We start from the raw sequence: 17,205 nt of genomic DNA on the forward strand, positions 1-17,205 counted from the left end.
GTTATGGGAATCAAATGTGGCTAACCAGAGAAATGAATGGCAAATTAAAATGAACACAACACACCAGTGCTTAATTCAAATGTACAATATATACAAGCCACAATTTACTTAAGTGGTTTTTGCTAAAATAGATACAAAGCAGAAATTACAAGAGTTGGCTAATCTTTAGAAGTGTTGTAATTGGTTATTGAATATTGGCAGATGAATTTTTTGAATAAAATACACACACAAAAATGCATTTATCTATTTTTTCTGTGCTTGCTCTAATGAGGTGCAGTGTGCAAAACAGAGCTGGTGAATAATTTTAAGTTCATGCATGTATACATTATACAAGCTTGAAATTCATCTCCTTACAAACAGCCACAAAACAAAGAAATCCAAAAGAACCCATCAAAGTAAAGAAGACCATGAAACACCCCAATGTGCAGAAAAAAAGAAGAAAAATAAATCTTGCAAATAATAACCACAAGCAAATAGCATTCTGAACCGAAGTCCACAAAGAGTCTGAGACACACGGCTCAATGTAGAGCCGAGAAAACATCGCAGGGCAGCGAGCTGAACTGGCCCGTCCCTCACCTTGGGCGCCGACAGCCTGACCGAAATTGTTCAAGCATCGGGTTCTATGGTTTCATCAACAATATATTGGTCAACAACATTCAAAGCTGATGATTACCAGCAAATTAAAAAGTTATGGCTTCTTAATTTGACTTCAGGTAAACACCAATCTCATCCTATTTCCCTTCAAATAGTACATACAATCATAGCACTCACAGAAGAGTCCCCTGCAATACTTCACCATCAATGTGATGGTGGGGAGCTCTTTGTGGCAAAGTAGCCACAGATTTAAGACAACCATCAGTAAACCTTACGGAATGAGGAGCTTCTTTATTCAGAGTGCTCAGAACTACAGGGAGTCATTGTGCTGCAGATCACAGATTCTTTCAAAAGCAAAGTAAAAGAGTGTAACCGAGAAAAGGGAATAAGATGGCACAGAGAGTGTAGTTAAGCTGAATGGGCCATTTCAATGCTGCAGATTCCATGTAAATCCGGGAGACTCTTTTCATCCACCTGAATTGCTGAAGAGGTCCAATAATTACTTCAATGGTACAATAATCCCTCAGCACTACAACACAATGTCACTGTAGATTATATGCTCAGATCCTGGAATGGGGGCTTGAACCCATGACCTTCTGACCAGGAATCAAAAATTCCACCACTCAGCCTGGCAGAGAATAAAACATTTGACATTTCAATGGACCTTTAATCACAGTGCTCAAGCTCTGCTAAAAGGGTTCAATAACAAGATTAACCATCTTTCTTCTTTTAAAGATGAACAAGAGAGGGAGAGAGGGAGAGAGGGAGAGAGGGAGAGAGGGAGAGAGGGAGAGAGGGAGAGAGGGAGAGAGGGAGAGAGGGAGAGAGGGAGAGAGGGAGAGAGGGAGAGAGGGAGAGAGGGAGAGAGGGAGAGAGGGAGAGAGGGAGAGAGGGAGAGAGGGAGAGAGGGAGAGAGGGAGAGAGGGAGAGAGGGAGAGAGGGAGAGAGGGAGAGAGGGAGAGAGGGAGAGAGGGAGAGAGGGAGAGAGGGAGAGAGGGAGAGAGGGAGAGAGGGAGAGAGGGAGAGAGGGAGAGAGGGAGAGAGGGAGAGAGGGAGAGAGGGAGAGAGGGAGAGAGGGAGAGAGGGAGAGAGGGAGAGAGGGAGAGAGGGGAACACAATCTCCTTGGTTACAATTTGCAGTTAAAAACTGTGTCTGTTTTGGGCTATTTCGCAACAAAGAAGTTATTAGATCATTTAGGATTTTGTTTCCATCATACTGGTTTGAAAATATATTTACCATGGAATAAAGTGGAAGAAGGATCTTGGCCCGAAACATGGACTATTTATTCATTTCTATAGATGCTGCCCGATCTGCTGAGTTCCTCCAGCATTTAGTGTGTGTTGCTTTGGAATAGTTTTCTCTCTCTTCCACCCCCCCCCCCCCCACCAGACTACTCCAGGACTTGACATGGCCATTCCTGGCAAGAGAGCTGCACTTATACATCTCACAAGAGTTCAACATCAGATGCTCGTCTACAAGGAGTGCTGCCACAGGAAAGCAGCATCCACCAACGAGGTCCCCACTGTCCAGGCCGTGCTCTCTTCTCACTGCTGCCATTGGGAAGGAAGCACAGGAGCCTTAGGTGAAGAAGAATTTCTTAAGCCAGAGGGTGATGAATTTATGGAATTCATTGCCACAGACGGCTGTGGAAGCCAAGTCATTGGATATATTAAAAATAGGTTCTTGATTAGTAAAGATGTCAAAGGTTATGTGGAAAAGGCAGGAAAATGCGGTTGAGAGAGATAATAAATCAGCCATGATGGAATGGCAGAGCAGACTCAATGGCCTAATTCTGCTCCTGTGTCTTACAGTCTTATTTTCTTTCCCATGTTGCTGTATTTCTTAGTATTAATAACCATTTCGTCTCAACTCATTTCACTCAAAAATTTAACAGGTCAGTTCTTGTCCCAAGTCATCACCATGACCTTGACATGAATTCTGTGTCAGGGCTATGTGCAATGACAAAATTCCTCACCTACTTTTACTTTTAGACCTTGTTGTGGTATGCCTTTTGTTGGCCAATCAGAATCAGATTTAATATCACTGGCATATGCTATGGAATAATTTGTGGAATTTAAGGCAACGATAAAACTTTAAAGAACTATAAATTACATTAAGAGATATATATCATAAAACCACTATACAATAATAAATTTAATAAGTAGTGCAAAAAGAGCAAAAAAAAAGGAAAATAAGTAAAATAAAGTGAGGTAGTGTTCATGGGTTCATTGTCTATTCAGAAATTGGATGGTGGAAGAGAAGCTGTTCATGCAACATTGAGTGTGTGTCTTCAGGCTCCTGTACGACCTCCTCAATTATGGATGCCCCCTTTTAGAGGCATTGCCTTTTGAAGATGTCTTCGATGGCGGGGAGGCTAGTGCACATGATGGAGCTGATTGAGTTTACAACCTTCTGAAACATTTTCCCCCCAGCCTTGAGCTGTGGCTCCTCCATACCAGATGGAGATGCAACCAGCTAAAATGCTCTCTGCTCTCGCCGGCGCATCTGTAGAAATTTGCACGAGCCTTTGGTGACATACCAGGTCTCCTCAAACTCCAGATGAAATATAGCCTCTGTTATGCCTTCCCAAGACAACATGGAATTATTCCCAAACACAGAGATCCTGCGGATGCTGGAAATCCAAAGCAACACACACACACACACACACACACAAAATGCTGGAGGAACTTGGGTCAGGTAGCATCTACGGAAAAGAGTAAACAGTCGACGTTTTGGGCCGAGACCCTTCATCAGAACTGAATTACTCCCATCGTGTCCGACTGCAAGGTTGACAAGACAAGTGAACTATCTGCCAACCACTTTGGTTCCCCGACACCCTGCCCTGACCCAAACACCACACCCTCACCAGTCCCAGATCCCCCAACCGTTGCAAGTATAGGGACAGAAAATTTATTTTTCCGCCCTCGATAAATATGTCACTTCTGCCAGAAAGTAGAGCACATTTTCTGCTACCAATAACTTTTCAAGTCTATATGCTGCCTAATTTACAACACTAAATTAAAGTTTATCAAGCTCATTATAACCTTTTCCTTTGTCACTAAAGACAAAGCAATCTGTTAATGTTATAATCTTATCTTTATTACTATACAGTTGCAGATAAACACTTAAGATCACAGACATACGCTTTACCAATCCAACCCACACACTAACATTACATAATCTACATATAGTAAAACAGCAATTAAAAACTTAAATTTAATAATTTCATGGAACTACTACAATATCATAGTAACCAATAATGCAGGTTTGAGTAATGACACTCTAATGTCTCTGTAATTAACGACTGATTTATAATTATAGTCACAATGCAAACTGTAGGCCAACTGGTTTTGTTCTGAAATTCTTGAAGAACCAGGGGAAAGTTAGAGATGTGTTTGCAGTATCACAATAAAACACTTGTGTAATTGTTTAATCAGCTGCTACACACGACAACATGACATGCCACTGTCTCAATGGGAACCGACATTAGTAAGCAATGGCCAACAACATCGCATGTGCCCTTGAATGACTGATATGTAACCCTCAGGTCCAGCCAGCGGCGTTAGTCTAGGGAGGACAGTCTCTGGCCCCGCCAAACGTGTGAAATCTGAGGTGCAAAATTTCTTTTTGGTGTGGATGCTGCCTGACGTGTTCCCCCGTTACAAGTCAGTACCACGAAATAACAGACAGCACACCACATGCAATTAAACCATTTAGCTTTATAATTCTTAATTTGACTAAAGGGTTAGTAAAGAAAACAAAAAGAAAAGGGCCCATTTTAACGAAACAGTCTAATGTGCACATTGGAGCTCAGTTTCCCTTCTGTTGGTCCTCCACCGATTTCCCCCTGGGCTTCGTCAACTCCCAGACCCACTCCAAGTCCATTCCTTTCGGTTGTCAACGACCTCTCTTTTCTGGTATCTCTCCCCATCTTCCGCTGAACAAAAGGCCCAGATCACCTCGCTCTCAGGCACACAGCAAGAAAAGCACTCCGTTCATTGGACGGCACACATTCCAAAGTCCCCGCTATCTCTAGTCATAACACAAACACTATTGCTACAGAAAGACCATTACATTAGCTGTGCTTCCATAGAAAAACCATGACATTAGCAGTGAAACCTTTCACAGGTTACACTCTCCCCCCCCCCCACCAAATTTAGTCATGTCCTCATGACATTGAGATAATTTGCCAACGCAGGGTTAAAAGGCAGTGACATAGCTCCCCAAAGCGGTAGGAGCCACACTCTGTTCCCCTGGTGCTACATAGGCCAGCCTATCTGGTGGTCTCCTGATTCTTTGCGACCTCCGTACCCCCTCATCAACTTTTTCATGTTCCGACACTACTGGAGATACTTCAGGTCTACCTGGCAAGGCCTCCCCAGTCTATCACTTGTGCCCTCCTGCAACCGGACCACTCTGTCCTTTGGCTGGGCCTGCTTCATCCTTGCAAGGTCCCGCTGAAACCCAGATTGTCCACAGGTAGTCCCCTACCCCACCGATTTCACATGACTCAGCGTGAGGAGGGTTGGGAATCTCTTCCACAATCAATGGGGAGTTAGCAAGCAGCAGGATATACCACATTCCATTTCCTCATCCTCCAAATCAGTATCCATTCAGAGGCAGGGGCCAGTCTAATCTCTCCTGCTGTGGGTCCTTCAGTCACCCCACATCACTGCAGAGTCCTCTTACTAGGTGTAGGCTCCGTCAGGCTCTGGGTCAACCCGCACCTCTTCTCCCAGAGGCCGAAGGTGGTTCCGATGGAGAATCTTGACAGGCCCATTCCCATCCTCTCCTTTTGTGCTTCTCCTTTTCTTCTCAAAGGGAGGGTAACCATACAGAAGCTGAGTTAAAGGGTGACTCACTTTCGCGTAGCCCTTCACCAACCTCCGATAGTAACCACAGAACCCTAGGAACAAGTGCAAAGTGCTCCCAGTCTGGGGCCTTGGCCTTGTAGTCACCGTCTCTATCTTAGATGGATCTGTAGCTACTCCATCTCATAAGACTATGTGCCCAACATAGCTGACAGACGTTTTGCAGAACTGGCACTTGTCCAGGGAAAGTTCTAATCCTTCAGCATTCAGGAGGCCCAGCACCTTCAGTAGCCTTGCTTCATGTTCCTCCAAGGTGGACCCAAACACAATGAAGTCATCCAGATACACCAATACCTCAAGCAAGTTCATATCCCTCACCATTTTTTCCATGACACGCTGAAAGATCGAAGGGGCTCCCGATATGCCCTGGGGCATCTTGTCGAACTGGAAGAATACCAGTGGACATATAAATACCATCTTCTCTCTGTCAGTCTTTCACAGGGCATCCCCTGGTTGAAGGTAACCTCCCTCTTCACAATGTTCCTGACAATCACCGCCATCTTGTTCGCCCGGTCAACTGAGGGCTTCTGCAGTTCGGGCCTCAACAGTACTCCAGCAGGTAATCCCGACTCCTCCTTGTGGTCTTCCAGAGTGTCCACTAAGAGGGCCTCACCCTCGGGCATTTAAAGAAATTTGGGGGTCCCCATCACTCTTGCTACTTCCCTGGAACATAATAGGATTGGTTTTGACTGGCAGTCCCTCATCTAAACTCGGTATCCAGCCCAATGCAGCCCCGCACTTCCTCAAAAACAGCTCAAAACACCGGGTGAATGGACAATGTTCTCAGAAAGCTCTCTCCAGCTTTCTCCTTGCAGGCCCCCAAGAGCCTCGTCACAAGCCGAGTGTTGGTCCCCACCAGAATTGAAACGCCGCCCTTCTCAACGGGATCTGGACAAATCAGCATTAATGTATCAAGGACCTCAGACGCTCCCACATCGGCCTCTGAAAACTCCAGCTTCACTGACAAATAACCATCGTATCGATAATCACCAGCACTGAGACCCCAGACCTCTGCACTGAGTGGCATCAGTGGTAAAAACGTCAGATACCGGTTGTAAACCGAACGGTACGGCAACGTGACCTGCAACCCTCTGTTGAGTATCCGATCAACAAATAACTAATCTTCAGCATAAATACCCTCTATCCATAGCAATACAATGGAGCTTGGCCTCACTAAACCTTCAGGAACAGGGTCTTTTGCTTTTGAGGGTTCCTTAGTGTATTGCTGGGAATGTGTTCCCCCGAGACACCAGACTGTTCCCTCACTGGGTCTCCTCTAAGTTTCCTGATGTCTCTCTCTGCTTAGGTACCTGGGGGCTCACTCTCCAAAGAATTTCCCGTCGTTCACACTCCCCCTTCTCCTGACGCACGTTCTGAAACCCCGTCATGAGCTCCATTGGGCTTCCTGTCGTGCCAATCGCATATTCCAGTGCTCTCATGAAAGTGGCACCAGTGGCAAGGGGGTACCAGGACTTTACAGCTCTCACAACGTCAGCAGCCCGCCCCCTCAAACTCTCAACCAATCTCCACCTCTTTGCGTCATCAGAGCACTCATCTGACAACTGAGAGGTCTGCTCCGCTCAAGTCTCATACCCCTCTTCCCCCTCGGGGGTGGACATTATTCCAGAGAATATTCTTAGCTTCCAATGACTAGCACCCTCTGCCTGAGCACTGGGCCATTTATTCATCAGAGAGACAAGGGCCGATACCAACTCAGAACTCTCACTCTTCTCTGGGGGACGGGGACTAATTAGACGTTCCAAATCCAACCACTCCTTCCCCTCACTCCTCAGAAACGAGAGGACCCTGTCTTTGAAGTCTCCGCCCCTAGCTGCAAATGACAATTATGTTCAATGGAATACTGCCTAACTCAGTGCTGGACTTTACAGGGCAAAATGTGTCAGCCAATGTGGAACTAATTCATCGCCCCTTGACACCACCCTGCCATACAGTTTGCCAAGGCAGATTTATATCTCAACTACAGCTGGTCATCGTTGGTCCAAATTAATTAAATTAACTAAAATCTATTGAACTTCATTTTGAAAAATTCAATGCACAATTTGACCATTTTGAAGAAGGGTATTTAATTTTGAAAATTTTGTAGCATCCTCAAATTTGACAGCATTTTGAAGGGTATTACTAAGAGACTTCAACTCCATTTACTATGAGGGGTGAGGGGGGCTTCATGACAGCTCCCTAAGGTGCTCCCTAAGAGAAATGTTTGCTTCATAACCTATGAAATCCTTTGTCCATTTTTAGATACCTCAGTGAATCATCCCTTACTCAGTCAGATCCAAGATAGTGCACATTTGGCCTGTCTAGCCAAATCTTTTTAGTCCCAGTGTCAGTCTAATGAATAATTTGGATGGCTCCGTGATTCATTCCAGAACAGTAGTGAAGAACTGACTAATTGCCACCCCAATGCTAGTCAATGCTCTGTAGATTGTTCCAAATGTCCAGACAGGGATTTAGATTCTACAGAAAGAAAATGATACAGCAATGCCTCTCATTTAGCTTAAAGCTGATCTGCTGTGTGTGACACAAAATAACTACTCACCACCTGGGCTCATGGCTATAACGTAACCACTCCAGTTAGACACCAGATGGCCAAAGGACCCCTGCAACCAAAACCTACTGTGAGCTTGCACGGAAGAGAGGAGTAAAGAAAATTGGATGGAAATGAAACGCCACAAATTAAGATCGTTCTATGATTGGAGGACCTCGTACACAGAAAAATCAGCACCAAGACTACAGTTACACCCAAAACGCATTAACAGCTGCTGAATTTTGATTTCAATTTTTTTTTCTTGGAAATACATTGGATGTGTTGGTCGCTTACGCAAATGACACTTCACTGTATATTTTGAAGTACATGTGATAAATAGATCTGATCTGAAGCGTGCATAGATTAACTGCACTCTGAATCAGAATCAGATTTAATATCACTGGTATACGTCTTGACATATATAGTTTTGCGGCAGCAGTACAAGCAATACATATATCTATAAATTACCATAAGAAATTATTTAATATATTGAATAAGTGGTGCAAAGAGAGAGAGCAAAAATAGAGAGAGCAATGAAAAGAGAGCATGTCCTGTGAGATAGTGGTCCTTAATGATGGATGCCACCTTCCTAGGGCATTGCCTTCTGAGGATTCCCTCAGCTGGTGCCCATGATGCAGCTGGCTGAGTTTGCAAACCCTCTTCAGCGTTTTCTGATACACGAGATATGCTTAATAATTCTGTTGATCTGTGACTGTAGAGATGCAGAAGATCATTTCCAATAAATAGTTTTTCTAGATATTTGTAGTATAATCTCAATGCCATTCAGTATGGAATCCGTGTTCAAGTGAGTGGTGTTTGATCGTCACAATACATTCAGAGACAATTAGTACTGGTGAAATTAACCTAACCACAAGTTACATAGTAAAAGATAAGGCACCTAAGTGCTGGTATTGGTTGTCTTTGAAGTATTGACCAAATGCTTCTAGTCCACAACTCCCTACAATTTACTAACTTCAGAATCTCACATACAGCCCAATCAATATGCAAAACAATTTTAAACCCAGCACTTGCCTAAAAACAGCAGGGTTAACCAACTGCTTGCAATGCAGCCATGTTGATTATTTTACTTTATTGTCGCCAAACAATTGATACTAGAGTGTACAATCATCACAGCGATATTTGCTTCTGCGCTTTGCGCTCCCTGGAGTACAAATCGATGGTAAATTTAGTAAAAATTTAAACTATAAATCATAAATAGAAAATTAGTAAACTCCACCCCTTTCAATATGAACAGGTTACAATTTTTGAAATCTTCCAAGCCAAATTCTTATTTTTGATACTTGTGACTGCAGTGTTGGTGTAAGACAAGGCAGCACGTTCCTCAATAGTTCCAACTAATTGGAAGCATGATATAAAAACAAGGCCATTTTAAAAGTCAAGGGTGTGATTCAACCACACCTATCAAAAATCCCCTATTACTCTTAATGTCCACAATTTCTCTCACTATTCAAATCAGATATTCCCATCAGTTTTCCTCTGCCAAAATGAAACCAAAATGGTACGTTAATCACCCATTTCCAATCCTAGTTCTCAACCCTTAATTCAGATCTCTCCCCCTTTGTCTCCAGCCAGTGATTTGAATTGCTTAGATGCCTGAGTTATATACAACATATGTCAAGAGGGAGAGTTACTGGGGAGTTTCAATGCACTGCTCTGCATGCAGAGTGGAATAGGGCAGGAGCTGACAACATGCTCAGATACGCACCCCAACTGGCTTCATCATCACTGGAGAAGTTGCTCCAGTACCAGACAGATAATCCCTGGGGGCAATGACAAAGAGATAAAGAAACAATTGACTCTAATCCCTAATCAAGTCTTGTAATTATATTACTACCAGCAAATTTAAAATCATCACAGTACCAGATTAAGCAGACATATTGATCCTACAGTAAGTGCATCTGCCTCACAGTTCCTGTGACCTGGCTTTGATTCTGACCACCAGTGGTTGCATCTTCTCCTAATATAAAGTTACTCCTGGTAAAGGTGACTGGTGGAAGACTCAGAGAGATATTGGTGGGTACATGAGAGAATAGGTTCTAGGCAAATAAATGGGTTGTAACATTGCTCATTGCCCAGACTCACTCTTTGGGCAAAATAGCCTCTTTATGTCAAAAGATAAAATAGGATTTTCAAATGTTACAAGTGTTGTAGCAAATCCTAAGCTTTGATGGAAACTTCACATTAAAGCACCAGAAGTCAACAAGACACACGAAAATAACACAAGGAAAAGGTTGAACTTCTGCAACCCTTTTAGCTTCTTAATGAACATCTAGGTGATTATTACCACAAAGACGCAATGGGTGTTCAGCAAAATTAACAGTCAATCTATCAGGAGTGGCATCTCATAATCAGCAATTCATTTTAATGCATCAAAGAATAAATAACAAAAGTTTTTTTTAAAATCTGGAAATAATGCTTGAAAGACCAGGAGTACTTCAATGAGTTAGACCATGCAATGGCCATCCACTTACTTGTCATACTCTTGGTTGTCCCGGTCACAGCGATCATCTTTGTGCTTCACCCAATCTTTCCCATGCTTGCAAGTGGTCAGTGAAATAATATCCTTTCCATTGTGGATATGGTGTAAGGCATTTCTGGTATCTGATCCAATTCCAGTCAAGTACCTTTTCCCTTTGAAGACCAACAGGTACTTCCTCCTAGGTGGGACATTGTTGTAGCGAAGCCAGCCTTTCTCTCCACCCTTCTGGGGATGCTCTCTTGAAAACAAGGGGATGGAGACATCGAAATGGGGCCTGTAACTCTCCATGTAAAAGCTTGCCTTGGCCACCATGGCCTGGCCAATATCAAAACCTAAGTCCTCTGTGTAGTCTGGCCAAGTTCCCGAGTAGAGGTTAAATATCAAGTGATTCCTACCGTTATTCCACAAAGGAGAACTCTGGATTTTGGCATCGACATTGTGAATATATTGCAAGGAAAGCTGATCCCGATCTAAAGTATCTATACCCATGACAAATAAGCAGGCTTGCCGTGGCTCCGGTGTGTAATACCTGGATTCTTGAATGGAGGAAAGAATTTTTTGGTAACTTTCAGAAACTTTATCCGTTTTGGACTGGGGGTAGATGTATACCCTGAAGCCTCGTTTCTCGCACAGAGACAGGTCAAAACAGGTCTCCATCCGACACCTGCTGTCCTTGTAGACGTTTGCCCTAGTCTGCCTCTTGATCTTTGGAGATTCCCGCAACCCGACATCCACCTCGTCTCCTCCAGGCTGCTCCACAAAACTTTTGAGCGTCGCCTCATCGTCCCAAACCGGCCACCTCCTCGCCGTCACCAGCTCCTCTTTCTGCCTGCGTGCCAGAATCTTCAGCTGCCGGATCTGCGCTCCCCCGAAGTAAAATAGCAAGAACCAACAGACGCAGAACGCGGTCAGAATGTATTTCTTCCTGGCCTGCATGTGTCCGGGACCATTCGCTCTCCTCGGGATGCTGAGAAGGTTGCAGGAGCTGGCACCAGGACTTGGTGGTGGGAACCCGACCTCAAACGCTTCCAGACCCCGGCGCTGTCAGAAGAGGCATCCCCCCGATTCCCAAGCAAGGGCAGATGTTCAGCAGCGTTATCCCAGCCTGGCATTGGGCAGCCGAGGACATCTGGTGTAACTGCCCGCTTGTGGCTGCTGCTAGAGCTGGAGGCGGAGGAGGGGTGGGGGTGCTTATTAGGGGAGAAAGATACTGCTGCAGACTCCGGCTGGGGGTTGCCGAATGTCGGTACTCTGTGGCTGCACAATCAAACAGCGAGGAGCGGTTCCTCCCTGAAGCTGGGGCCGGGATAAAGTGCTGTTGAGCCGGGAGAGGGTACGGGAGGGACTCCCTACCGGGACGTGTCCATATCGCTGATACTCAGGTGTAACCGTGTCCAAACATTCCATTTCCGAACCTTGGCTCCACCAACATTCCAACCAAGACACGCCTCTATCCCTGTGCGTCTAGTCCATTGGCCAGCCCGCTCGACTTTCCTCGCCTTCGCATTGGGCGACCTATTCCCCCGTTCCTCCTATGTCGGCGACTGATTGGTCAGATCCGCTGTCTATTGGTTACTGATGCCCCGCCTCCTGTTGAGGGGGATTGGTTGAATCGGAAACGGAGCCCGTCCTCTTACTCTATGTCGGGACGTGTTGAGCGTCAGGTGTGAAAAATCTATTGAGGGTTATATTTAATGTTCAGTTTCGGAGAAGGAAAGGGCGGCGTGGTTTGGGGTTGGCTTTTTGTTTAGGAACGAGTTACTTGACAGGTTGAGGTTGTTTTCAATTGAGCACGAGCCACTCGGCAGGTTATAAAGGCCACTCCGCTGAATATACATTTTTGAAAAACAATAGAGTATTTAAAGTGCACCTTGTGCGTCCTTATGCAAGTCCATTTCTGGCTTGCGAGCTGCAATTTCCCTTCCTATACACGTAACCTGACACTGTTTCATTTTAAATGTAGATGACTGTGCACAGTGATAGTCTTCGTTCGAACGGGGAATCTGTACCACTTGCATTCTGTAATACTTAGGACCTGCACCTCCGCACCAACCGCCACAAGCGGAACTTCCCGGTAGCCAAACATTTTAATTCGATTTTTATTCCGTTCCGACAGGTCGGTCTCAGGGTGGACGAGTAACACAGTCTGGGTGAGCCTAAAACCTGATGGAATGAACATCGATTTCACCTTCTAGTAGACAAACTCCACAACCTCATTCCTCTATTCCCCACTCTGAGCTTTTACTTCTCACCTGCCGACAACTTCCCCCGTTCCCCTCCTCCTTCCCGTTCTCCTATGGTCCACTCTCCTCTCCTATCAGATTCCTTCTGCAGCCCTTGACCTTTCCCACCCACCTGGTTTTGCCTATCACCTTACAGCTAGTCTCTTTCTCTCTTCTCTCTCCCCCCCCCCGCCAATCTTTTTATTCTGGCATTTTTCGCCCTTCCTTCTCAGTTCTGATGAAGGGTCTCAGCCTGAAACAGGGACTGTATTAATTTAAAAACGCAAACAACAGGAATTCTGCAGATGCTGGAAATTAATTTCCTGACCTGCTGAGTCCCTCCAGCATTTTGCATGTGTTGCTTATGACCCGAATATGGACCTGAGTCAGGAGATTAATATCACTGACCATTACATCTGGTTATCACATGCAACACACACACAATACTGGAGGAACTCAACAAGCCAGGCAGCATCTATGGACAGGAGCTCATTCAGAATTGGGTGTGTGTGTGTGTTGCATGTGATTTACATCATCTGCAGAATCTCTTGCTGGTTACCATGTCCCCGGATTCCTGTTCCCAACCCCAGACAGGGCTCTGGGCCCATGTACTGGGTGGTACTGAAGGCTTAGTGTATCAGTGTTGGTTTATTATTGTCACATGTACTGAGATAGAGTGGAAAACTGGTCTTGCCCGCTGTTCATACAGATCAAATGAAGATTCGAGATTGTTTAATGTTCTTTCCTATACAGAAGTGTAAGGAGAACAAAGTAATTGTTACTCAGGATCTGATGCAGCACAAAAACACAAGAACAATAATAATAAATAAAACAATAAATAAATACATAAGATAGCTTATATATATAGATGGTACATCCATAAAGTGATGCTAGGCTTTACATAAAGTGACTGATGGGAAATAACAAAGTAGTGGGTGGAGGTGTTGATCAGCCTTACTGCCTGGGGAAAGGAATGGTATTTGAGGTAGGTGGTCCTGGCCTGGATGCTTCCTGATGGGAATGGGACACACAGTCCATGAGCAGGGTGTGTGTGATCCCTCATGATGAGACCAGCCCTTTCCCAGTTCCTTTCTGTCTGTATGTCCATGATGGTGGGTAGGTTAGTGCCAGGGATGCGTTGGGCAGTTTTGACCATCGTCCTGTCCGCCGCAGTGCAGTTTCCATACCAGGCAGTGATGCTCTCTGACACCCATCTGCAGAATGATGTAAATATGGATGTGTAAAGCTCAGCTCTCTTCTGCCTCCTCAGAAAGTAAGTGTTGGTGAGCTTCCTTAACTGTGTCGGATGTGTCCTGGGACCATGGGGAGTTGTACAAAATGTTCAGTCCAAGGAGTTTGAAACTGATGCAATTTCCACTGCTGTGCTGCTGTTGTAAAGGGGGTTGCGAATGGAGCAAGCTCTTCTGAAGTTGCTAACCATCCCATTTGTCTTGTTAACATTAAAGAAGAGTTTATTTGCCTGACGCCTGGCTTCGAGCTCTCCCACCTTCTCTCTGTAGGCCGTCTCAGCATTGTTGGTGGTGAGTCCCACCACTGTCATGTCATCAGTAAACTTGTCAATGCAATTACTCGGGTGTTTGGCCATGCAGAGTGTGCAGCAAGGGGCTCAGAACACAGCCCTGCTGGGCATTGTTGAGGATGATGAGGAGGGATGAGCGGGTGTGTATCTTGTCTACCTGAGGCCGGGTCATTAGGAAGTCCAATACCCAGTTGCACAGCGGTCTATTTAAACCGAGGCATAGGAATTTGTCCACCAAGTGCTCAGGGACAGTAGTGTTGAATGCCAAACTGAAATGCAGAAATAATATTCTGATAAGTGTCCTTGGTTTCTAGATGTGTCAGGGCCAGGTGCCAATTAACCCACCTGGTAGGTCTTTGGACTGTGGGAGGAAACTGGAGCACCCGGAGAAAACACATCCCATGAGGAGGACCTACCAAAGACTCCTTACAAAATGATGCTAGAATTGAACTCTGAACTCTCCGAGCTGTAATAGTGTTGTGCTAACCACTACATTACCCTGGTGCCCGTGTTCACACCTAGAAACTTAATGTTAGGTGGGTGGGAGTTAGAGGTTATCAGGTGAACACCAAGGATAGCCAGTGGAGGACAGTCTGACCCATTCTGCAGAATATATGTTGCATGCTATGACTTACATAAATACACAAAATGGTTTGTACAATTCGAAAATCAGTGTAAGAACAGTGGAAAAGGAAGCTGACAATTAATTAATATAGGTCCTGTTTATAAATGCATTAGCTTGATCCTGGAGTTGTTTGCAGCAACCGGAGGGCTAACATTGGCTATAAACTGTTTCCAGTAGCAATGGGTTTTACCTCAATCATCTATTACATTTACTGTTGAACTGCAGAGTAACTGCATCGTTGTTGATCTTTTGCATGTAAACATTATTGTGAATTATGCATGAGTACACAATTCACTGCCAGCAATATGTACAAATTCTATTTCTTCTAAAACATAACTCTAATGTTCCTCTGCAAACCAAGTAACTCTCATCTAATGCCCCCAATAAATCACATACAGGTATCCCAAACTCTGACTTCCAGACAGGATGCTTCCCCTGAGCAAACTTTGAACAAAAGAAAGCAAAATGTCTCTGAAACAGTGAACTCTTGGTAAAGTTGCATTTGGGGCGAGAGGGTAACCAGAACACTATCACCTTTTATCCAGGAATATGTACCATGGGTGAATGGTGATAGTGTTCTGGTTATTCTCTCACTCCTTCTCTTTTCCTCATCTGCCCATCACCTCCCTCTCATTCCTCGATTTCTCCCCCTTCTTCCATGGTTCACTGTCCTCTCCTATCAGGTTCATTCTTCTCAGCCCTCTCCCTCTTCCACCTATCTCCTCCAAACTACTTACTTCATCCCCCCCTTCCCCACCCATCTTCCCTCTCACCTGGTTGCACCTATCACCTTCCAGCTTGTACTCCGTCCCCTCCCCCCGCACCCCACACCTTCTTATTCTGGGTTCCAACACTTCCGTTGTCCACGGGAATGGTACCGGAGGATTGGAGGGAGGCGAATGTTGACCCTTGTTCAAAAAAGGTAGTAGGGATAGTCCGGGTAATTATAGACCAGTGAGCCTTACGTCTGTGGTGGGAAAGCTTTTGGGAAAGACTCTTAGAGATAGGATCTCTGGGCATTTAGAGAACCATGGTCTGATCAGGGACAGTCAGCATGGCTTTGTGAAGGGCAGATTGTGTCTAACAAGCCTGATAGAGTACTTTGAGGAGGTGACCAGGCATATAGATGAGGGTAGTGCAGTAGATGTGATCTATATGGATTTTAGTAAGACATTTGACAAGGTTCCACACGGTAGGCTTATTCAGAAAGTCAGAAGCATGGGATCCAGGGAAGTTTGGCCAGGTGGATTCAGAATTGGCTTGCCTGCAGAAGGCAGAGGATGGTGGTGGAGGGAGTACATTCAGATTGGAGGATTGTGCCTAGTGGTGTCCCACAAGGATCTGTTCTGGGACCTCTACTTTTTGTGGTTTTTATTAACGACCTGGATGTGGGGGTAGAAGGGTGGGTTGGCAAGTTTGCAGATGACACAAAGGTTGGTGGTGTTGTAGATAGCATAGAGGATTGTCAAAAATTGCAGAGAGACATTGATAAGATGCAGAAGTGGGCTGAGAAGGGACAGATGGAGTTCAACCTGGAGAAGTGTAGGGTGGTACACTTTGGAAGGACAAACTCCAAGGCAGAGTACAAAGTAAATGGCAGGATACTTGGTAGTGTGGTGGAGCAGAGGGATCTGAGGGTACATGTCCACAGATCCCTGAAAGTTGCCTCACAGGTGGATAGGGTAGTTAAGAAAGCTTATGGGGTGTTAGCTTTCATAAGTCGAGGGATAGAGTTTAAGAGTCGCGATGTAATGATGCAGCTCTATAAAACTCTGGTTAGGCCACACCTGGAGTACTGTGTCCATTTCTGGTCACCTCACTATATGAAGGATGTGGAAGCATTGGAAAGGGTACAGAGAAGATTTACCACAATGCTGCCTGGTTTAGAGAGTATGCATTATGATCAGAGATTAAGGGAGCGAGGGCTTTACTCTTTGGAGAGAAGGAGGATGAGAGGAGACATGATAGAGGTGTACAAGATAATAAGAGGAATAGATAGAGTGGATAGCCAGCACCTCTTCCCCAGGGCACCACTGCTCAATACAAGAGGACATGGCTTTAAGTTAAGGGGTGGGAAGTTCAAGGGGGATATTAGAGGAAGGTTTTTTACTCAGAGAGTGGTTGGTGCGTGGAATGCAGATACTCTAGTGAAGTTTAAGAGACTACTAGACAGGTATATGGAGGAATTTAAGGTGGGGGCTTATATGGGAGGCGGGGTTTGAGGGTCGGCACAGCATTGTGGGCCGAAGGGCCTGTACCATGCTGTACTGTTCTATATTCTATGTTTCCTTTCTAGGCCCAGGAGGG

General features: G+C 45.0%; 1 protein-coding gene across 1 annotated transcript in view; it reads right to left on the reverse strand.

Annotated features, from left to right (window-relative positions):
* LOC134338127 (exostosin-1-like) overlaps positions 1-11,973 on the reverse strand; it is a 354,420-nt gene extending 342,447 nt beyond the window's left edge. Inside the window, exon 1 of the mRNA XM_063033681.1 lies at positions 10,504-11,973. Within this exon, the coding sequence (XP_062889751.1) occupies positions 10,504-11,447 (944 nt within the window). The 5' untranslated portion in view covers positions 11,448-11,973. The remainder of the gene's footprint in view (positions 1-10,503) is intronic.
* Positions 11,974-17,205: the final 5,232 nt, after the last annotated feature.

This window comes from Mobula hypostoma, chromosome 26, assembly GCF_963921235.1.
Source record: "Mobula hypostoma chromosome 26, sMobHyp1.1, whole genome shotgun sequence".
NCBI lineage: Eukaryota > Metazoa > Chordata > Chondrichthyes > Myliobatiformes > Myliobatidae > Mobula > Mobula hypostoma.